This window comes from Bombina bombina, chromosome 5 (genome assembly GCF_027579735.1).
Source record: "Bombina bombina isolate aBomBom1 chromosome 5, aBomBom1.pri, whole genome shotgun sequence".
In the NCBI taxonomy this organism is placed as follows: Eukaryota; Metazoa; Chordata; class Amphibia; order Anura; family Bombinatoridae; genus Bombina; species Bombina bombina.
The window spans coordinates 529783279-529807251 of NC_069503.1; the positions used below are offsets into that span (position 1 = coordinate 529783279).

A 23973-nucleotide genomic window follows, 5' to 3' on the forward strand; every position below is an offset into this window, starting at 1 on the left:
TAGGAAAGCAAGACATACAAACCCTGTTGCAAAAAATATTTTTATTTTGTCTATTGAGAAATAAGGTCAAATCTTACAAATTCAATAACATATGCAACTAACAAAATAATTGTTTACTGTAGTCATTTTAATGTGTGTTCATCTTTTTAGTTGACATTTTTTTCTAATATACACTAAGCTTACAGTAAAAGTGAATAACTATCCGTCTAGCTGTAGTTTCTGCAAATCCATGACAATAAATGGAAATGGGGTTTAAAAAAACATAAAAAAATTAAATTTGTAATAGCCTCAAACTCCATTTCCACCCTTCAAAAAGGATTATTTGTGCTTGTGTGGTCATTTACATTATCAAAATCATTTGTTGTCAAGCCTTAAAAGGCAGGCGTACACATTTGTGACAATTTGTGTTAATTTACTATAATGTATACTGCCTTCAAGATTTCATCTGATGGGTGGAAAGAACTTTCTTTGCCTCCTGTAGCCTTATTTCAGAAGACCATGGAGCCTTATTTCAAAAGACCATGGGGTCAACCACAATCTATTGTCTATTTACTCCAGAAATGGCTTTTTGGTTTGTGGGTAAATTGATCAGTGTGTTTTTTGAGTAATCACAATCCTAAATGTATCCGTGTGTTAAAAGCCTTGAACCAAGAATGCATTATTACCAGGAATGTTCCTGAAAACAATTTTTAACCAGTTCTAATCAGAATAGAAACTGAAAAGTCAATTGATGTATCCGTGTGTTAAAAGGAAAGTTCCTGAAAAAAACATTTTTTACTTGGTCTTATCAGAATAGAAACTGGAAACTCAATTGAAACTGACATATGCAATGGTCCTTTCACACCTCTTTAGGTAACAGTAAAGTTATTTTGAATTAACCCTTTTGTTCACTGTGTAAGGGAAATGTTCATTTACATTTAACCTATTGCAATCCAAAGCCATCATCATCACTGCTAAACCCTCTGAATGCCATCTATATGTAGTCATGATGGGCATACTCAGTATGTTTGCTCATTGACCATATTGATACTTTTAATTTTGTTTTAAAGCATTGGTTTTTTTTACAATATTTACATTAATTGAATTTAAAAGCACTATTTCCGGTTTGGTCTGATCTACATCTGAAACCAAGAAGAAGACAACGGGTTTCTATTAAAAGGACTTATATCATCTTCTTATAATGGATTTTAACAGCTCTGAAACTGTAAATATAAGCAAAGAAGAAGGCTATATATATATATATATTTTTTTTTTAATATATATATATATAATATATATATATATACACATATACATACACACACACACTATATATATATATATATATATATATATATATATATATATATATATATATATACACACACACACAGTGTGTGTATATATAAATATATATATATATATATATATATATATATATATATATATATATATATATTTATATACATACATACATACATGCAACATGCAAGTCCTGGGGTGAACATTTTCTAAACAAAAGTGAAATTATACCCTGACCAAAAAATATTATGGTGGAAAAAAAGCCTAAAACCTAGGGTGGTGTGGGGGGGCAGCAGAATTTTGTGTGCCTAGGGCAGCACAAAACCTAAATACGCCACTGGAAGAAGCTCAAATGAGATTGTGCCTTTGTAAAAATGTATTTATAGGAAATGTGCCTTTAGTGCATGCAAAATCCAAACACGCTCATGACAGTGAGTTTTACAGTGCTGCACCTACATTACTACTAAACTCCTATTCACAAAGGCACAAATCCGTTTAGTTCAATAAGGATGAAATCGGATTCCAGTAGTTTCCTTTTAAACTAAATAGTGCACAATCCTAATTTAAAGCCTGGTTATGAAGACGCTTGTACTAATAGTGAACAATCACTACAGTGCAAGTATGACTTAGAAAGAAACTTTAACAGATGATTGCTCCAAGGCATTTCTTGATGTTGGGTTCCTGATGTCACTTTTCCTGCAAATCCCCTTAGCTGTATTGGGTATCACACATATACATATGTAAATTAACATATATGTATGTATATATGTGTGTGTATGTATATATATATATATATATATATATAGAGAGAGAGAGAGAGAGAGAGAGAGAGTCTTGCGCATGTGCAATATAATAGAATGGTTTCAAATAGTCTAGGAACACTAACAAAGATGGACAAAAGGCCATTTCACGGCTTTATCAAGTGCCTTGAGGTGTTGAAAAGGTGTTGAAAATAGACTATGATCGCTGAGAACTTTTTGTCTCCATGTTAAAAATAAGGCTGTTCACAGTGAGCCAAAAATGAGTTTGCAGGTGCTGGAAGTAGCCAAAAACCTGCTTTTGTGGAAAACATTGATTGTGATAAACCCCTATGCTAGCATATCTTTTCAGTTAAGTAGCTAACAATCAGTTGGCATCATTATATTGGTTTACATTTTCTGGAGTGATACAAGGAACAATTGTCATCATAAATTTAGTAAAATTAAATAAATCAACAAGGATTATGTAACATGAAGGATAACTGTGTTGCTTAATAATACATTTTTTGATGGATAGTTAAAGGCAGGCGCTGAATTGCAAAAGATATATATATATATATATATATATATATATATATATATAAAATAAATGTTTTAATAGGGTGACCCTATTGCCGCTTTAAAAAGGGTCACATATGAAAAATACATATGTCAGGGCTGTTTTAAGAAATGTTTTGTATAAGAACCCTGGCATATGTATTTTTCATATGTGTGCCTTTTTAAAGCGGAAACATGGTCACCCTTTGTTTTAAACACATCTAAACTACCATTTTGCTAACAAAATTTGCATTGCTCTGCCGTTTTTGGACACAACATTTGAAACTTATCTTCAGAAGTCTTTATTTTATGTTCTATTATGTAACCAAGGTAACCTTAAATCTAAGCCAATCAACCACTATTTTTAAAAAATTTTTTACCCTGTGTGTACAACAAGCTACTCTCTCCAGCTGTACCTCATCACTATTTTTATGAATTATTGTTGGGTTTTTATCGTCCCTACCCCCTGGAATTTCTACTCTTGTGATACCCTTATAAAAAAAAAATCTGCAGATTATCAATGTAATGTTTGTTTTGATTCAAATACAATACAATATTTAACACATAAATATATATGTATAAAAGCATACGTGATAAATTAGTGCTCCACTTGTAATTTAACCCTTAATATGGTAAGAAAACATTTTTCATTTTGTATTGAAAAGCAACTTGAAAATACAGTTTCATTATTAATTTTTCCTCTTTTCCTGTTATTTCGTAATAGTAAAGTCATAAAAATTGTGGACTTTCTAATTCTGAGAATTGTAAGTGCACATAGCAGACTTTATAAGCCTAACCCTGCTCCATTACTGTCCCTATCTGGCCTCAGCAGGGTTGATCTTAAAAGGAACTGCAAAACAATGGAGCTTTTGATAACAAAATAAATGCGTCTTTCCTACTAACAGTTTTAGATTAGCTCCTCCAAATAAGGCAAATAGTGGATGTAGTTTAGTTACTGAAAAACAATTGAAGCAAACAATATAAATTTGTTGCAAGACTGGAGAAAAGTTCTGTATTTAAAACGTGTTTAAAGGGATATGAAACCCAAAAAAATATTTTGTGGTTCAGGAAGAGCATAACATTTGTAAAAAAAAATGTCAATTTACTTCTATTATCAGAAATGGTCCCATGGTATTCTTTGTTGAAGAGACCACCTAGGTAGGCATCTGGAGCACTACATGGCAGGAAATAGTGCTGTCATCTAGTGCTCTTGCAAATAGATAACATTCTTGCAAAACTGCTGCCAAATAGTGCTCCAGAAATAAACCCGCTCCTAAGCATATGTCCCTGCTTTTTAACAAAAGATACCAAGAGAACAAAGACAAATTGATAATATAAGTAAATGAGAAAATTGTTTAAAATCACATACTCTATCAGAATTATGAAAGGAACATTTTGGGTTTCAAATCCCTTTACAGTCCCTTTAAACTTTAAACTAATGCATTTTAGGCCTAAGAAAGGTACAGTCAGTTCTTGAAGCTATTATAATAAATGACTTATTTAGATATAAAAAGGTAATGGTAGAATATAGAAAGCATTACATATATATATATATATATATATATATATATATATATATATATATATATATATATGTGTCCGTCTAGCTATCTATATACACTGTACATACCCTGTAATACAGTTGTTTACATACATAATGTAATCACATTTGTAGAATGTTGTTGTCTTATGGCTACTTCCGCTAAGTTTAAACATAATTATATAAATGTAATACATTTTACTGTCATTTCTATATTTGTAATTTTTCCACGTTTTGTTCCAAGTGTTAATGGTCTCTTTTTTTTGCAAGTCTTATTAGTCTACTTTTCTATTCATTCTGATCCAGTCATGTTGTAGAACACTTCCTGCAGACAGCCGCTCTTTGGGATCCAGTACCAACAGCCTACGGATCAGGTCTTTAGCTTCTGTATGTTTAAGGAGATCAAAATCAGATGATAAAATTCACATAAATATACAATAATATTTTCTGCAAAATGATTATTAGATTATTGTGTGCAAAGCAAACACATATTTGCATATTATGGTACATAGTGAAAAAGATTTTGATGTGTAATCCTTTAGAATGTCCTCTAGGTGGTGCTATTGTATACATTTCTAAAGTACGTTTGATTTCCTTGTACATATGTCACTTTTAATAAAGGTCCTTTTTAAAATCCTTTAGTATTTACACAATACCAGCACAGGTCAGTGAAGCTTTATCCTTATTCCTCATATTTGAAAGAGGCACCAAATGGGTGCTGAAACTGCATGTACTTTCAACAGTTACCACAAAGGGCATGGATTTTAAAGTGATGGTAAAAGATAGTCACTCACATTCAAGAAGCGTAATCATCCCCAAAAATTAAGATTAAGTTTAATTTATAATTTTTTATTACCAGCCTTATTAATGATTTAACACTGCTTTGCAGCGTTTATCCATTACCCCCATCCACCTCCCGAAGCACGTTTTTTTTTTCTGACGCTTTCTTCTATATCCAATGAGAAATAGGTCCAGCTGGTGCCTATCACTACCTAAATCCCGCCCCTTGTAATAACTCCATCCATCAATACGTAGAGAGCAGGTGGGACCGCCCTCTATGTCACACTATCACTAAACACAGACATATGAGCGGGCAAAGGAACAAGCAGAGCTCGGTAAAAAACTAAAATATTAAAATAAACAAAAATAGAAGTGACTTGAAAGAATTTACTTAGCGGTTTGTTAATAACATGCTGGCATGAAATATTTGTTCAAATATGTATATACTAGTCCAAAAGCCCGTTCACACGGGCCATTTTTTGCAGTACAGCGGTCCCACCCCTTGCTCTCTCTCTCTCCCCCTCTCTTTTGCGCACTCTCCCCCCTCTCTTTTGTGCACTCTCCCCCCTCTCTTTTGCGCTCTCCCCCCTCTCTTTTGCTGTCTCTCTCTCCCCCCTCTCTTTTGCTGTCTCTCTCCCCCCTCTCTTTTGCTGTTTCTCTCCCCCCTCTCTTTTGCTGTCTCTCTCCCCCTCTCTCTTTTGCTGTCTCTCTCTCCCTCTCTCTTTTGCTGTCTCTCTCTCCCTCTCTCTATCCACCCTCTTCTGCTCCCTCTATTCCCCCTTCTTTAGAGCTCTCTGTCTCTCGGCATCTGGCCCCGCCCACGTCCCACCCATCCCGCCCACGTCACGCCGGCCCACGTCACACCCGGCCACGCCCACTCCACACCCGCCACAGCCACGCCCACTCCACCACACGACACCAGGTCAGTTGGAAGACCAGGTGTGTTTTTCCTCGCGCGCAGTTTCTACTGCGCATGACAGCTTCCGACAAACACACTTGGCCTTTTATTATATAGGATTTACCATTACTTTAAGAAAAGTTCTGTAACTGTCTGTTGTGACATAATGTAGACCTGCCCTTGTTTTAAACACAGCTGTGTGGATGTGAATACATTTATATATTTTCTTTTTCCAACACGTTTGATTAAGAAAGAAAGTATTACAATCAATAGCATATAAACAAAGAATCAACATTTATATATTTTTATATATACTCTTATTTTTTCAGTTACTGAAGACTATGCACAATCTGTCACATAATCTGTCATTTAAAAGCTTAACAATACATTAAAGTGAAGGTCAATTTTGATGAATTAGAATTAGTGCCCGGTTTTTAATAATCCTATTAAAAACAAGGGCATTTTAATTCATCAAAATTGACATTTCACTCTTTTTCTTCAAAAACTTACCTTTTCATTCTGGCAGCCACTCCAGCGATTCCCACGGCCGTCGGAAGCCTCTGCAGACGTCAGAAATGATGAATCCAGCTTCCTCCAATCATGGCTTCCCCCCCCCCCCCCCCCCCGGGGGAATCTTGGCCTGATGCAACGCCATGATCGGAGGAAGTTGGATTGGTCATTTTGGACCCTTGAAGACGGCTTGCGATGGGCGGAGGAAGTGCTGGAGCGGCTGCCAGGATTAAAAGGTAAGGTTTTGAAGAAAACTAGTAAAATGTCAATTTTGATTAATTAAAGTGCCCTTGTTGTTAATATGATTATTAAAAAACGGGCACTAATTCATCAAAATCATAATAAAGGATGGTTTCTTATAAATGTATATGAAATTCCATAAATAAGGAAAGTTACTTTCTGATCAAGTTCCCTATTTTAGAATTATAAAAGGATGTGACGTATAATGGAAGAATATATTTTGCGTTAAAAAAATAATTAAAAGTGTTTTAAATTTGTCTGAAAAACTATATTTTGAACACTGCATATACTATACTGCATGTATCCTTACTTGAACCCCTTAACTACATGGAATTTCAGAGAACAACTTGCCCAAAGTACCAGAGAATTTTTTAGAATTTTGCTATCACTCCATTTAAATAGAAATAGAGCCTTGTTTTTTTTTTATATTTACATGCCACTGTTTCACTGTCAAATGCGATAATATTAAAACAAAATTAACTTTTCATAAACTTTGGGTTTCTCACTTGTTCAGTCATAATACAAATGGTTGTAAAAGCTTCTCTGATATCTCCTTGTGCACAACTAGCTGATATACATGGCTTTGCCATTGCTTTTTTTGTAATTCTAAGGCCACTTATTGCAGCTGCGCACCACATTTCTATTATTCTCAGCAGTGAAGGGGTTAATTATTTAGCTAGCAAGTGTAATATTATTGTAGAGTAGATATTTTACTCCCACCTGACACTTCCTAACAAACTGATTCCTACCTGATCCCTCCCAAACAACTCTCTTCCCTCACAACCCCCCACTGGTCACCACCATCTTAGGTACTGGCAGACAGTCTTTCAGTATGCAGTTTTATGGCTTTTTCTAATTATTTTTTTTTAATTATTTTTTTTTTTTAAATGATTGTAGGGATCCCTCCTATCCTCCCACATCCCTGATCCCTCCCAAACAGCTCTCTTACCCTCCCCCTTTCAATATAAAGACACCATGTTAGGTACTGCCAGCTGTACCCAGTTTAAAGAAATTATTTCTTTATTAAATATCATTTATTTGTAATAAATTGTTTTCTGTAGTGTAGTGATCCCCCTCCAAGCGATTATCATTTTGGGCCCCCTTTCCTTGTCAAAACCCCTTTCTGTGGCGTAATGAAACCATCCCTCCCCCTCCCTCACCAAACATTTTTTCTCTAGCACAGGGAACCCTCCCCTCCCTTCCCCCTCCTATGTCCATTTGGCTTAAGGGGTTAATCATGAAACATTCTCAATATACATTTATTATTTATATTGTCCCCTATTTATCAAAGTTAACTTTAAAATTGTCAGTTTTCAAATTCCTGTTAAAAGTAGAAGTGCACTCTAGTGAGCCACTTATAAATCTCTCTCCAGTAACCCTTAGCAGAGAATGAAACCTAGGTTTCAACATGGCGGATCCAATTTCTTAATGAAAACAACTTTACACTTGTAATTTTTCAATGTTGAAACAATACCATTTAAATACATCTGAGTATTATTCTCAGGCTAATGTTTGCTATCAAAACATTTTATCTAGCATTTATTTAGGGCCAGATTACGAGTGGAGCACAACATTGCACTTATGCTTATGAGATATTTGCGCTTTACTTAGTAATACCATCGCACGTAAATGTGCACTGGTATTACAGGTGTTCACAAGGGTGCGCTTCCGTAGGCTCCAATGGGAGCCTCGTTTTCATGCTGGCAGTCAACGCTAACCACCTAGCGCAGCGCAGGGGGCAAATCACGGAGCGTTGGGCAGCAATAAATAAATATATATGTATATGCTTATATACAAATATATTTATGTGTTAATATGTGTATATACACATAAATATGTATGAATATAAACATTTACATATATATTTAAAAAGGTCATTTTAATTGATCATGTTAATGTACTGTCCTCTTTATTTTGGGGGCAACTTTTTATTTTTAACCAGAGGTCTGACATCTGGTTAATTGCGCTTAGCGCAAAGTGAAACCTTCAGCTCTTGGTCACATTAACCAGCTACTTATAATGGCTGGTTATTCAACGTGCACCTGTAAGCGGGCAAATTTGTCCCTTTACAGTCGCAAGTTAAGATAGTGCTCCACTCGTATCTGGCCCTTAATGTTTAATGTCCCTTTAACACATTTACTCTGTTATCTCCTATTGATTACATATTATTATTTGACATACATGTGTATATATTAATCTATAAATGTCAACATTATTGCCATCATTAAAATCTTCATCCACATTCAACATAATGTTTAAATATAGTAGCTTTGTCCTACAGGATAGTGGCATCTTAGGGTGCAGTTTCTTTTAGCTCAATTGTACCCTTAATAGAGGAGAACCTTTCTTTAGTCCTTCCATCTGATATTATTAAAAAAAAAAACAATTACAACTCAAAAATGACAGGAAATTTTACTGTGAACAAAATGACAGATCTATAGACCAAATACAAACCCAATATGTATTTTGCTCTTGTTTATATATAAACCAATATTATTAAACTATACAATTAAAAATAAGCTCCATCCTTGGCCCGTATCTGGTGGGAATGCTTGGAAATAGTCACCACTTGTGTATACTTAAAATTCATAGAAATCTCTTGTACTGATTTTACCTATTGTACCACAGTTTCTGAATATGCTAATGATTTCTATGATATATATTATTATAAAAAACACATAATGCCTTTACCTTCTGAGATATTATCCCAATACTGTGAATGGAATTTATATTCTCCTTGCTGTATTTTTTTGAAGAGTTCCTCCTGTTTATGGTCCTTACTTCTGAAGGGTGCATAACCACAGAGAATGATGTACAAAATGACTCCTGTAGCCCACATATCCACCTCTAATCCGTATCCTGAAGATGACAATGAGAAATGGTTAATGAAGCCACAGAATACAGGACATCAAAGCATAGAAACTATATAAATTCTGGTCATACTTAACCAAGAAACCCGACACTCAGACACTGAATTACTCAAATGTGCTTTTAAAGGGACATTAAACACTAAATACTATGCTTATAAAATGTATTGAGGTTATTCCCCTCCTCCCTCTAGTTATGGTTGCTGCCATGTTGAAATCTGTAATCTTTACATTTCAGTGCAGACCGGTTTGCACATGTGCAGCAACTCCCCTTCAGATATCTGCAGTGTAACCTAGGTTAGAAAATGGCAGCACCCATGATTAGAGGGAGGTGCATGAAATGTATTTAGTGTTTAGAGTTCCTTTAACTTCTATTCATACATTTTTTTAAATTAACTGTAATGTTTTGGAACATTACACATATCTAGAGACTCTAACCTATACAAAGTTAAGGGCATATGAAACCCAAAAATATTCTTCAGTCATTCAGACAGAACAAACCTTTTTTAAAAGGTTTCCAAATTACTTCTATTATCAAATTTGCTTTGTTTCCATAATATTCTTTATTAAAGAGATACCTAGGTAGGCATCTGGAACACTACATGGCAGGAAATAGTGCTGCCGTCTAGTGCTCTTGCAAATGAATAACATTCTTTCAAAAATGCTACCATTTAGTGCTGCAAAATGTGGCCGGCTTCTAAGCATAGGTCCCTGCTTTTCTATAAAAGATACCAAGAAAATGAAGAAAATTTAAAAATCGCATGCTCTATCTGAATCATTGTTTGGACGTTTACATGCGCCGGGGTACCACTTAATAATCTTCATAATACCAATCAGTAGTCTACACTTATAACTGGAATTGAGTATTTCACATTCAAGGCCTTGGAGAGCAACTCAGACATACACACGACAAGGCTTCAAGCTGCTCTGGTTTATTCTTAGCAGGGCTGGATTATATATTACAAATCACATACATGTAACGACACAGAGGGTCTTTATACATGCCCCCTATTACAAGTTAGTTAAAGGGACACTGAACCCACATTTTTTCGTTCGTGATTCAGATAGAGCATAACATTTTAAGCAACTTTCTAATTTATTCCTATTATCAACGTTTCTTCATTCGCTTGGTATCTTTATTTGAAATGCAAGAATGTAAGTTTAGATGCCGGCCCATTTTTGGTGAACAACCTGGGTTGTTCTTGCTGATTGGTGGAAAAATTCATTCACCAATAAAAAAGTGCTGTCCAGAGTCTTGAACCAAAAAAAGCTTAGATGCCTTCTTTTTCAAATAAAGATAGCAAGAGAACGAAGAAAAATGATAATAGGAGTAAATTAGAAAGTTGCTTAAAATTGCATGCTCTTTCTGAATCATGAAAGAACAAATCTGGGTTCAGTGTCCCTTTAATACAACTTAACAGACAGAAAATCCTTTGTATAAATATGGTGACATTCATCCTAGAGAAACAAGATAACAAAGAATTCATAATGGCTTCTTAGATACAAATTGGCAGCACTATAGTTCTATATTCTTACAATCATGAAAAAAAATGTTGAGTTTCATATCCCTTTAAATGTCTATTTATTTCAGCTATAGTGATATTCCTACATACATTGACAAACCTCCCTCATTGCATGCTTTTTATGATTCATAATCATCATTCAAGGGACAGTCACATCAAAATTAAACTTTTATGATTAAGATAGAGCAGACAATTTTTAAAAATGTTTCAATTTACTTCCATTACCAAGATGTGCAAAATCTTTTTTATATGCACACTTTTTGCGGCACCAGCTCCTACTAAGCATGTGCAAGGATGCACAGTGTATGCACATATGCATTTTTGTAATTTTCTGATGGCTGTCACATGATACAGGGGGAGGGAAAATGGAATTACCTTTGAAAAAACTTTACTGTTCATTTGAAATTCAAAAGTGTCATGGCATTATTTTATTATGTATTTGTTGTTTATGCAATTATACTGTATTTAATGGTGCTTCAATATTTCATTTTTTACACAGATTTCAAATCACGCATTGCTTGGGTTTTACTTAGATTTTATATATAAATATGATATATGGTTAGTCTTTACGCTATAAAAAATGATTTTCTTTTATAAAGAGATATATAGCTCTAATATTCCTTTCAACCGGCTATTAAAAAGTAGTAACCAGGATATGACTAGTTTAAGAGTAAAAACTATGAACCCTTAAAGGAACTGTACAATATTAGGATCTACTTCTGTAAAATACATACTTTGTACTTGTGGCCTCAACAGTGGTACATAATAAATATGTACATATTTTTGTTAGATTACATAGAATATCTGAAACTATTTAAAAAGGCAGTGTTAGAATATATTTAGCAATACTGACACCATTTTGTCTTTAGGCATCCATTTTGTCAAGAATGGTTTATTATAGTTTATTATAACAGCTTATTATGTTCTGAGAAATATGCTTGTGCTTCAAGGCTTTTTCATTTGTGCTGTGCTGTGCTTAAGAAGATTAAAGTAATTGCTGATATTATTTTATTGCTGCCATTATTGTGTTGTTAAAATGGGGTCTGCTCACAGCACAAAAGTTTGATATAATGCTGAGGTACAGAGAAGTCAGGCTTTCTGTGTGATTGTAACACCCTGCCCCCTCCATATCAAAATGCCCCATCAGCTCCTCCGCATGCAATGTATCCCTCACTAACTGCTTAAAATAATGCACAGAGAAGAGAAGAATGTTATTGCATCTTTAATGTCTACGAAGGGGTTAACTGTTTCATTTCAAGGTAGGGAGCTGTGCACTCCAAACTGTCAGTAATCACAGCCCTGTAAATTAAAGTTTGCTTCTGCATTCAGGAATGTTACGGGCACAGAAAGGGGGGCCAAATGCAAAAATACAAGAGAAAAAAACTTACATATAGTTACAGAAGCTCTGTTTGTAACTATAGGTGAGCAAACCATGATTAGAGCCCCTGACTCAGAGCGTTTGATGGATTGGGCACTTAAATGACCTGACCCTGTGAAGTACCCTATGGGAGCTATTACATATCTTAAAATGGTCACAAATGATATGTCTAATTGCTTATTTCATTGCTATTATTGTGTTGTGAATGTGTTTTCTGTTCAAAGGGCTTAGTGATAAGTGTTGTAGCTGCTTGTTGCATACTGTGCTCATGAAAAAAGTTCCTGAATCCCTGTACATAATGCTGTAATGTGTCATGACAGGATGTATCTTACAAAAATAGCTTGGTATGTGAAAACTCTTTCATTTGTTGTATGTGTTGCAGTAACGAAACAGAGAATCTGTGTATTTTATGTGTAAGAAGTGTTTGTCTGTCTGATGTTTCACTGTGTCCCGTGTTACGTGTAAAAGGTTTACTTCCCACTAAATATCTGAGGATTTATTATCCTGTCTGAAAATAATTTGTTTATGTCTCAATCTGCTGGGAAAATGGTGATTCCTTGCAAATTCGGACACTTTCAGATACATTTTAAATTTAGTGGAAAGATGATCTTATTGTATTTCTAATTGTCTTTGGTATGTTTGAAATATATGTTTTCCTGAAAAAGAGAGAACGTTAATAAAATATGTTTTCAGTGTCTTAAGAAAAAAGTTTGCTATGTTAAAATTGCTCAATATTGGGAGTGAATTTACAGTATGCAAGTTGATATAAGCTTTTGTGTGTGTATCAATGTAAAAACTGACCTTGGTGCATTTTTTTCCTGAATGGTAATTATTCAGACTAGAGCTGTGTGTATATAAAAGTGTTTCTTAGTTAAGAAATCTGACGCTGTAATGAAGTATTTTAAAGTGTTATTGCTGTAACTTGATTTTAAAGTTATATGTATGTTCTTAATTATGTGTGTTATTAATAGCATTTTCAATTTTAAGTGATATTTGTTTCATACAAATAAAGACTGAAGAGAGATTTAAATGTGTTTCCACCTGTTGAAGCATATAAATATATTGTTTTTACAAGTGAACTAATTAAGGGATTTGTAAGTGCGAGGATGTGTGTGACTTTCGGTCACATTCTGGTAAATAAAAGAGAGTTTTTCTGGCAGGTTGATTTAAGTATGTCATGTGTATAATGTAAGATTCATGCAAGGAGTAAAAAAAAAAAAGGAAAAAAAGAAAAGACTATACGCTGTATGTTATTAAATGTATCTAAATTATTTGGGTCTGTTTCTGTTGCAAGCAGAGTAATCCAGTAGAGTTTTAATATTAATTGGTAACATATTGCTGTGTAATATTATTTCTGTTGTGATGGCTCTTATTTAAATATGCAGGTTATGATACAGTAAAGAAGTAGAATTTTAATGGTAAATAATACAAGTTTCCTAATTATGGCTAAGTTATATATGTAATATACATGTTATAAATGGTCAGTCATTAAAGGGACAGTACACTGTGAAATTGTGTTTATGTTGATGTGTTTTCAATGATTTGTTATGCCAGCTGTGTAGTATAAAAAAAATACCACAGGCTGAATCAGTTATTTCAAATGCCAAAATAGGGGTGAAGGAGCTATTTGGAAACAATTAAAGGCACTCCATCAGGTGAGATGGATCATTGGGAACAATTTTAAAGGGAAATTTTTGGGCAAACTGTCCTTTTAATCTATTAGTGTAAATTATTATTATTATTATGTTTAGAAAGCTCATTTTGTTGTATACAATTGTTGTATTTAGTCAGAGAGCTGCAAAATGTTGAATATCAAATTATATACAAAAAAATAAATCAAATAATTGTGTATTTATTAAAATCTTGGTTATGTAAAAGTGTGGACTGGATTCTAGAGCTTTTCACAAATTATTTATGCCAAACATGATTTATTTAAAGGGACAGTGTACATTTTCTCTCCTTTGATATGTTCCCAATTATCCACTTTACCTGCTGGAGTGTATTAAATTGTTTACAAGTATTTCCATTAACCTTATATTTGCATTTGAAATAGTTTATTTAGCCTGTGGTATCCCCACCCATCCTGAAAGTTTTTGGCCAAGAGGCCAAGCTGTATTAACACAGCCAGTAGAAGAAATTACACTCCCAGTGGGTTATAGAAGATATAAGGTAATAAAATGTTAATTTTCCATTGTTCTCTCCAAGTATTAGTGATTGGTTTATGGACAGATATAAGATAAAGAAGAAGGTATAGGTACACAATGTGATAAAATAATGAGAACTGATTATACCTACAAGCTCAACCCATTTTATTAGGTTGTGGCTTCAAAACACAAAATCAGCTAATTCATATACACAAATAAACCTTAAAATGTCATACATTTTATACTCTGCAGCTGGTAAAAAAAGTAATTGGAAACACATTAAGGAAAAAACTATTTTATAGTATCCTCTCCCTTTAACAGTGGGTTTGCACTGTGCATGCAAGCAGGGAATATATAGAACAATGGCTGTGCCATTGTTATCTGACCTTTTATAGAGTATGATATTGTGTGTCCCTTTGTAAATTTACGGTTAGGGATTTTATATGTAAATGTGCAACTAGAGTTTATTGATCTTCTAAAGTGATTGCATTATTAGTATGATTTCATAGTATTGTGCATGGTAGAATTTGCAAAACCAGGGCATAGAAGGTTGTTATAGGATTTAAATTATTTGTAGTGTTTTGCTAGAATGTAGTATTTCTCAGTGCTGTGTTTCAGTGAATGTAAGTATATGTGTTGAATTTCAAGTTGATTGTGGGTGTTAAAAGTTTGTGCCGGTTGTTAATGTTTTGTTTTGAGTAATGGACAGTTGGTTTTGGGTGTTTTTTAAAAGAATGTTATATATGATTATTTTTTTTAATGAATGCGTGTGGAAGGGTGCTGTATAAATGGAATATTGAATATTGATTTTGCCTGATTTTAAGAATAGTATACTACTTATTTTAGGAGTGCATGGATTGTCTTTTAGTTTGCTGTCATATTGTGTTTGCGTGACACATAAGGTGCTTCACGCGAACAATGGGGGGTTTAAGTAAGAAAATAAACCTAAAATGTTTTTTTTGTTTTTAACACAATATTTGTATCTGCAGGATGAGATCATGAAGCTGTATCCAGAAAGTAAAAACACTAACTAAATTATTTTTGAGTTTTTATATTTAGGTAAATCTGTACAGATAATATTCCATAGTGCACTATCCAAAAGATTGAAGATTGAATGCAAGTAAACCTTTTAAATGAAGAGATGCCTGGTGCCTAGGTGAAGGAAAGGAAAAGGAAGATAAAAGACCTTTTGTCAAGTTTGTTTTAACCACCATACTGCAGTGAAAGTTGCTGAACTATTTTTTGGATCCATTCTTTGCTTTGCAAGCTGGTACCAGCCCCAGAACTGGACTCTGGGTAATCTATGACTGTTTCCTATGATGTGTGTCTTCAGAACATAAAGATTATCCTTCTCTTGACTGTGCATTGCCTGTTGGAATTGAGGACCTGTTACGCTGTTACAGAGTCATCCACAATTAAATTAGGGGAGTATTGTTTTAACTTGTTTACTTATATTGCTTGTTTTGTATTCTCTTGTAATTGTGTTATTTTTATTGATCATATCAGTTATAAGAAGTCATATAGCTTTGTCTGCAGAAAAGTATGCCTTATTTGTATTAGTACACATTATAGTTTATGTACTTAAACAAAGTAACCCTCTAGATAAGTGTAACTCAAAACCTTGCAGTATTGTAACCTATTGTAGGGCCCACTGAGTATAGAGAATATGTTTGCACCTTTATAGTTTAAAAGAAAATGCTGCAAAATTTTAGAATATTCTAGACCCTTCACCATTGTAGAACACAGAAGGTTATATCGCAAAGAAGGGATATATGTGTCTTGCAGTGGAGAAAGGTATGAGAATAGGAAGTTTTTGTAGGAATTTCCCATTTTAATCATTCCTTAGTATATTATCAAACTACTCGAAATAAAGAGAGTGAGGACACGTCTCAGCTAGAAATTTATATCTATTATACAGAGAAAAATGAGTTTTGACAGTAGTATAATTATAATGGTATTGATGGTATATTTTCTATCCACAATGGCTCTTATTGGATCTGTGTTATGAAAGCAAATGTATTTTTCCCCTTTATTAACTGGTATGGTATCTGCAATTTGAGTTTTGTAATTCCAGGTGTTTGTCATTGAAAGGAATTATCTTACCATGAAGTTATGTTTACCTTTAAAAAGATTTTGTAGTTTTAATAATGTTATGATTGTATTCTTTCCTCATACAGGAGTGTGAGAGAATTTAGGTTGCCTAAAACAATTAGTGAATTAGTAGTGTTCATATCAGATGAGACAGCTGATTCTATTAAGATCATATTTGAAGAATTATAAACATTACATATAGTAGCTTTGCAGAATAAACCAACACTAGGTTATGCTTTACTTTTTAGTAGTTCAAAGAGAAAGTGTGAAGAGATTAATTTTAAAGAAAATATTTTTATTGACTGTTTTACTTTTCATTTTTGTTGCAGGGCAGGCCTTAGCATCAGTGACTTAGTATAGCCATACAGCCTCTTGATGAAGTCTAGTAGTCTTTACTTGCTTAGTATTCATGTTTAAGGTATCATTTAAAATGTATAGAGAAGCTGTGAGTTATTCTCTGTAAAAGTATAATCAATGTATTTAGTTTGTATTATATATCCACAATGTTTTCCTGGTTTTAAATGACATAGGATAAGTTAAGCTATTAAAGGAAATGGTGATGCTTACAAAAAAGTGAAATAAGTTTTGTTGGACATAATTGTGATTGTATCAGGGTGTGTGCTCATCTTGTGCTGTTTTGTTTCCATCTTAGACTCCTTCTGACTCGGGTGTCTGCTTGCTATGGGGATCCGCCTGCTTTCCTTGTCTACCCTATGAACAAACCATTGAACTTCCAGCATGTACCTGCAGATGGACACTTGCAAAGAACCCCTACTGAAAATGGACTTTGGTATTAAAGCAGAGTGTCTGAGGGAGGTGGAGCTCTCAGAGGACAAAGACTGTTCTTAAAGTGATCAGAGACCACCCAGAGATACTTGTGCTGTTCCCATGGCATGCTTCACTGTGGAGAGTGTACAAAGCAGGAAACTGTCAATGCTATTTGGGGATGCTAGCTATGCAGGTTGAGACATAAAGATGCAGCGTTGTTTGGGAGTAGAGAGGGGGCAGGTTGGGTCTTTGTGCAGATAGACCGGTAGTCTGGGGATGCTGGGAGGTAGACGGAGAGTATTGGAGAGACCATACCTATGTGCAGTGACAAATTGTGCCCTATTTGCCTATCTTCAGTTTTTAAATTTTGTTTATATATTATAGCAGTAAATGTGAATACATTTATCTACAGTATTATAACATAGATTCATGTTATACCGAAGTATTAGGTTTATATTGTTGTTAATAGTTTTACTAATTTTCTGTGCCTTTTATACAGGGAGTGCAGAATTATTAGGCAAATGAGTATTTTGACCACATCATCCTCTTTATGCATGTTGTCTTACTCCAAGCTGTATAGGCTCGAAAGCCTACTACCAATTACGCATATTAGGTGATGTGCATCTCTGTAATTAGAAGGGGTGTGGTCTAATGACATCAACACCCTATATCAGGTGTGCATAATTATTAGGCAACTTCCTTTCCTTTGGCAAAATGGGTCAAAAGAAGGACTTGACAGGCTCAGAAAAGTAAAAAATAGTGAGATATCTTGCAGAGGGATGCAGCACTCTTAAAATTGCAAAGCTTCTGAAGCGTGATCATCGAACAATCAAGCGTTTCATTCAAAATAGTCACCAGGGTCGCAAGAAGCGTGTGGAAAAACCAAGGCGCAAAATAACTGCCCATGAACTGAGAAAAGTCAAGCGTGCAGCTGCCAAGATGCCACTTGCCACCAGTTTGGCCATATTTCAGAGCTGCAACATCACTGGAGTGCCCAAAAGCACAAGGTGTGCAATACTCAGAGACATGGCCAAGGTAAGAAAGGCTGAAAAACGACCACCACTGAACAAGACACACAAGCTGAAACGTCAAGACTGGGCCAAGAAATATCTCAAGACTGATTTTTCTAAGGTTTTATGGACTGATGAAATGAGAGTGAGTCTTGATGGGCCAGATGGATGGGCCCGTGGCTGGATTGGTAAAGGGCAGAGAGCTCCAGTCCGACTCAGACGCCAGCAAGGTGGAGGTGGAGTACTGGTTTGGGCTGGTATCATCAAAGATGAGCTTGTGGGGCCTTTTCGGGTTGAGGATGGAGTCAAGCTCAACTCCCAGTCCTACTGCCAGTTTCTGGAAGACACCTTCTTCAAGTAGTGGTACAGGAAGAAGTCTGCATCCTTCAAGAAAAACATGATTTTCATGCAGGACAATGCTCCATCACACGCGTCCAAGTACTCCACAGCGTGGCTGGCAAGAAAGGGTATAAAAGAAGAAAATCTAATGACATGGCCTCCTTGTTCACCTGATCTGAACCCCATTGAGAACCTGTGGTCCATCATCAAATGTGAGATTTACAAGGAGGGAAAACAGTACACCTCTCTGAACAGTGTCGGGGAGGCTGTGGTTGCTGCTGCACGCAATGTTGATGGTGAACAGATCAAAACACTGACAGAATCCATGGATGGCAGGATTTTGAGTGTCCTTGCAAAGAAAGGTGGCTATATTGGTCACTGATTTGTTTTTGTTTTGTTTTTGAATGTCAGAAATGTATATTTGTGAATGTTGAGATGTTATATTGGTTTCACTGGTAAAAATAAATAATTGAAATGGGTATATATTTGTTTTTTGTTAAGTTGCCTAATAATTATGCACAGTAATAGTCACCTGCACACACAGATATCCCCCTAAAATAGCTAAAACTAAAAACAAACTAAAAACTACTTCCAAAAATATTCAGCTTTGATATTAATGAGTTTTTTTGGGTTCATTGAGAACATGGTTGTTGTTCAATAATAAAATTAATCCTCAAAAATACAACTTGCCTAATAATTCTGCACTCCCTGTATAGTCATTCAATTCTTATAGTATGTTATTCTGGTAGAATAAAAGGGTGGTATGTTAGAATATATTTAGCAATACTGACGCCATTATGTCTTTAGGCATCCATTTGGTCAAGAATGGTTTATTATAGTTTATTATAACAGCTTATTATGTTGTGAGAAATATGCTGATGTTAGGAATACTTGTATATCAAGAATGGCCTTGTGAATGTCCCTGGCGATGCGCCTGGATGCCCCGTTATCTCTAAGATGTCTAATGGCCTTGCTTTGTGCTGGGCAATGCACCCAGATATACTTATATCTAACACTCCCCGCTTATGAAAAAATACTTCTTTTTACTCAATTATATTTTAATGAGCTTCTTTTGTTTCTAAGCAATACTGTAGCTATGAGTACGTCATTGTTTAACCCTATATGCTGTACCCTTGTCTATAAAAGTATTGTGCACCTTATAATAAACAGAACAGTAATTAGACCTTTCTTGCTGCGTGTCGTCTGATTTCTATTCCCGAGATATCTCATCAGGTAACCCATTCAGTTCCAGGTAGAGTTGTAGAATACTGTAAGTGCTAACTGACACCCCCCCCCTGAAAATAACACCTAACAGGCAGTAAACATTTATTTAGCTTATTGAAATAATTGCAATTTAGCGCTCCCATTTATGCATTAACTTTGCTAGATGGAGGCATTTTGCGAGCGTCGGGTTGTGCTCGTATTAAAAGTTGAATTGAGCGCAAACGAAACCCCAATTAATGTATTTCCCCATAGGGGTAGATTTAACAAATGGCGAATGTAGCGAATCATGTTCGTCCGACATCAATAAATGCAGACAGCATATGCTTCTTAATAAATCGGCCTCACTGACTTAAATGGAGAGCGAAATGGGATAAAAACAAACACGCTTTTTTGTGCTATAACCCGATCACGTTTACTCAAGTGTGCTAACCCGACATGAAATATTAATATTTCACATTCCAATGTTCTACACATAGCAGAATATGTTCTATTTATTCATAAATACATATTTATATATATATATATATATATATATATATACAGGGAGTGCAGAATTATTAGGCAAGTTGTATTTTTGAGGATTAATTTTATTATTGAACAACAACCATGTTCTCAATCAACCCAAAAAACTCATTAATATCAAAGCTGAATAGTTTTGGAAGTAGTTTTTAGTTTGTTTTTAGTTATAGCTTTTTTAGGGGGATATCTGTGTGTGCAGGTGACTATTACTGTGCATAATTATTAGGCAACTTAACAAAAAACAAATATATACCCATTTCAATTATTTATTTTTACCAGTGAAACCAATATAACATCTCAACATTCACAAATATACATTTCTGACATTCAAAAAAACAAAAAAAAACAAATCAGTGACCAATATAGCCACCTTTCTTTGCAAGGACACTCAAAAGCCTGCCATCCATGGATTCTGTCAGTGTTTTGATCTGTTCACCATCAACATTGCGTGCAGCAGCAACCACAGCCTCCCAGACACTGTTCAGAGAGGTGTACTGTTTTCCCTCCTTGTAAATCTCACATTTGATGATGGACCACAGGTTCTCAATGGGGTTCAGATCAGGTGAACAAGGAGGCCATGTCATTAGATTTTCTTCTTTTATACCCTTTCTTGCCAGCCACGCTGTGGAGTACTTGGACGCGTGTGATGGAGCATTGTCCTGCATGAAAATCATGTTTTTCTTGAAGGATGCAGACTTCTTCCTGTACCACTGCTTGAAGAAGGTGTCTTCCAGAAACTGGCAGTAGGACTGGGAGTTGAGCTTGACTCCATCCTCAACCCGAAAAGGCCCCACAAGCTCATCTTTGATGATACCAGCCCAAACCAGTACTCCACCTCCACCTTGCTGGCGTCTGAGTCGGACTGGAGCTCTCTGCCCTTTACCAATCCAGCCACGGGCCCATCCATCTGGCCCATCAAGACTCACTCTCATTTCATCAGTCCATAAAACCTTAGAAAAATCAGTCTTGAGATATTTCTTGGCCCAGTCTTGACGTTTCAGCTTGTGTGTCTTGTTCAGTGGTGGTCGTCTTTCAGCCTTTCTTACCTTGGCCATGTCTCTGAGTATTGCACACCTTGTGCTTTTGGGCACTCCAGTGATGTTGCAGCTCTGAAATATGGCCAAACTGGTGGCAAGTGGCATCTTGGCAGCTGCACGCTTGACTTTTCTCAGTTCATGGGCAGTTATTTTGCGCCTTGGTTTTTCCACACGCTTCTTGCGACCCTGTTGACTATTTTGAATGAAACACTTGATTGTTCGATGATCACGCTTCAGAAGCTTTGCAATTTTAAGAGTGCTGCATCCCTCTGCAAGATATCTCACTATTTTTGACTTTTCTGAGCCTGACAAGTCCTTCTTTTGACCCATTTTGCCAAAAGAAAGGAAGTTGCCTAATAATTATGCACACCTGATATAGGGTGTTGATGTCATTAGACCACACCCCTTCTCATTACAGAGATGCACATCACCTAATATGCTTAATTGGTAGTAGGCTTTCGAGCCTATACAGCTTGGAGTAAGACAACATGCATAAAGAGGATGATGTGGTCAAAATACTCATTTGCCTAATAAATCTGCACTACCTGTATATATATATATATATATATGTTTTTTTGATAAAATATACATCTATACCTATATATATATGATTATATATAGGTAGATATACAGATATATATAGGAATATATATTTAAAAATACTTAAAAAATATTCCCCTACCTGAAGAACATTGGAATGTGAAATATTTACAGTACATACACAGTTAAACACTTAAAGCTAGATTACGAGTTGTGCGTTACGGCTCTTAATGCGGAAAATATGGTATTTTCAGAGTTAAAACAGCATCGTAGCCATTACACGTTTTGTCGGTATAGGTGTACCGCAAGCCTTTTAGCCAGTAATGCAACGTCAGTACCGCACACGTAAAAATTACGTTTTTTAATGGGATTCCCATAGCGCTGGTATTACAAGTTTTGCGTTCTGGCTAAAAAAAACAGATTACGGCCTAAAACGACAAGATCCGTAACGCCATCTAAAGTCAGTAGTTATGAGTGTTACGCAACAAATCTGTAACATAAAACTCATAACTAAACTGCTACAAAGTACACTAAACACCCATAAACTACCTATTAACCCCTAAACCGAGGCCCTCCCACAGCTCAAACACTATTTTAAACTTATTTACCCCTAATCTGCCACTCCCAACATCGCCGCCACTAATTTTTTTTTATTAACTCCTATTCCGCCGCTCCCCGACATCGTCACCACTATAATAAACTTATTAACTCCAAAACAACTGCCCTCCCGCATCGCAAATAGTTTTTCAAATATTATTAACCCCTAATCTGCCGTCCGCCCACATCGCCCCCACTATACTAAAGTTATTAAGCTCTACACCGCCGCCACTATAATAAACCTATTAACCCCTAAACCGAAAGCCTCCCACAATGAAATATAATGAATTAAACTATTAACCCCTAAACCGAAAGCCCCCCACTTCACAATAAACTAATTTAAACTAATAACCCCTAAACCTAACGCCCCCCTAACGTTATATTAAAATTACAATTTCCGGGGGGCGTGTCTGGGCAGCGGCCACGATCGGTCACAACATCAGTAGCTCTGGCAAAGATTTAGCTAAACCGCCAGTTATTGCTAACACAGCGGGTCAACTGGATAAAGATTTATATTTAGGAATATCTCAGAGTCTGTGAACAACTTTGATCCAAGCTCCGGTGTATTCATGACTGCTGGGACCTGATGTGGACCACTGAGATTGCAAGTGGATGCCTAACACGCGATCTCAGACCCCCCCCCCCCCCCCAACGGACGTGGGGGTAATGCAGTCATATGCAGACTGTCATTTGCTAATAGTATACTAAAAACTGAGCTGGAGAAGTGTGATTCTAAAAACTCCTAAATTATCAAGCACAAGATGCTACTATAAGTTTGACCAGGAATAGACCCATCTAAAATGGTGGCAGCTGACGCACTTCTACAAAGGCTTGTGACAATTATGGATGCTCATTTCCTTGAGATCTATACAGTACTTGAGTCAGAGCGGAACTCACTAAGAGCACAGTGCAGGTCCTACACCCAAAAACAGCAGTTACCAGGGGAACTCTTATCGACCTCCTTTCCACTGGCTGAGGTGAAAAAGTCTTCCACTTTGGGGATCACAATTTTTCCCTCGCCAAGTAATTCCAAGGGTAACTTTCAGTATAGATGGAGCACACTAATCCCTCCAGTTAATTGCAGCTTTAGATGTGGCCCTATGGAGCAGTTGCCTGAGATGGGATGCACAGCCACTCCCTCAGATGTAAGAGATCACGGAGCCATTATTCCCGATACCTCAATTGAGGAGGAAGCATTTCTACAGCATGGAGATAGCGACATAGAAGTGGGACAGCCTGTGAAGCTCCCGGACTCTATCAAGGACACTTCTAATGCTTTTGGTTTGTGGGAGACTATAGGGAAGGGTCCTACTAGGAAAATCTATAGCGGCAAACCTTTGCTCCCCCGACGATCACAAGATCTGTGCATACCAGCTACAGTAGATCAAATTT

General features: G+C 35.7%; 1 protein-coding gene across 1 annotated transcript in view; it reads right to left on the reverse strand.

Moving 5' to 3' along the window:
* Positions 1–4349: 4349 nt before the first annotated feature.
* DCLK3 (doublecortin like kinase 3) overlaps positions 4350–23973 on the reverse strand; it is a 56033-nt gene continuing 36409 nt past the window's right edge. Inside the window, exons 3-4 of the mRNA XM_053715781.1 lie at positions 9236–9403; positions 4350–4501 (exon numbers count right to left, since the gene is read on the reverse strand). Of these exons, the coding sequence (XP_053571756.1) occupies positions 4392–4501; positions 9236–9403 (278 nt within the window). The 3' untranslated portion in view covers positions 4350–4391. The remainder of the gene's footprint in view (positions 4502–9235; positions 9404–23973) is intronic.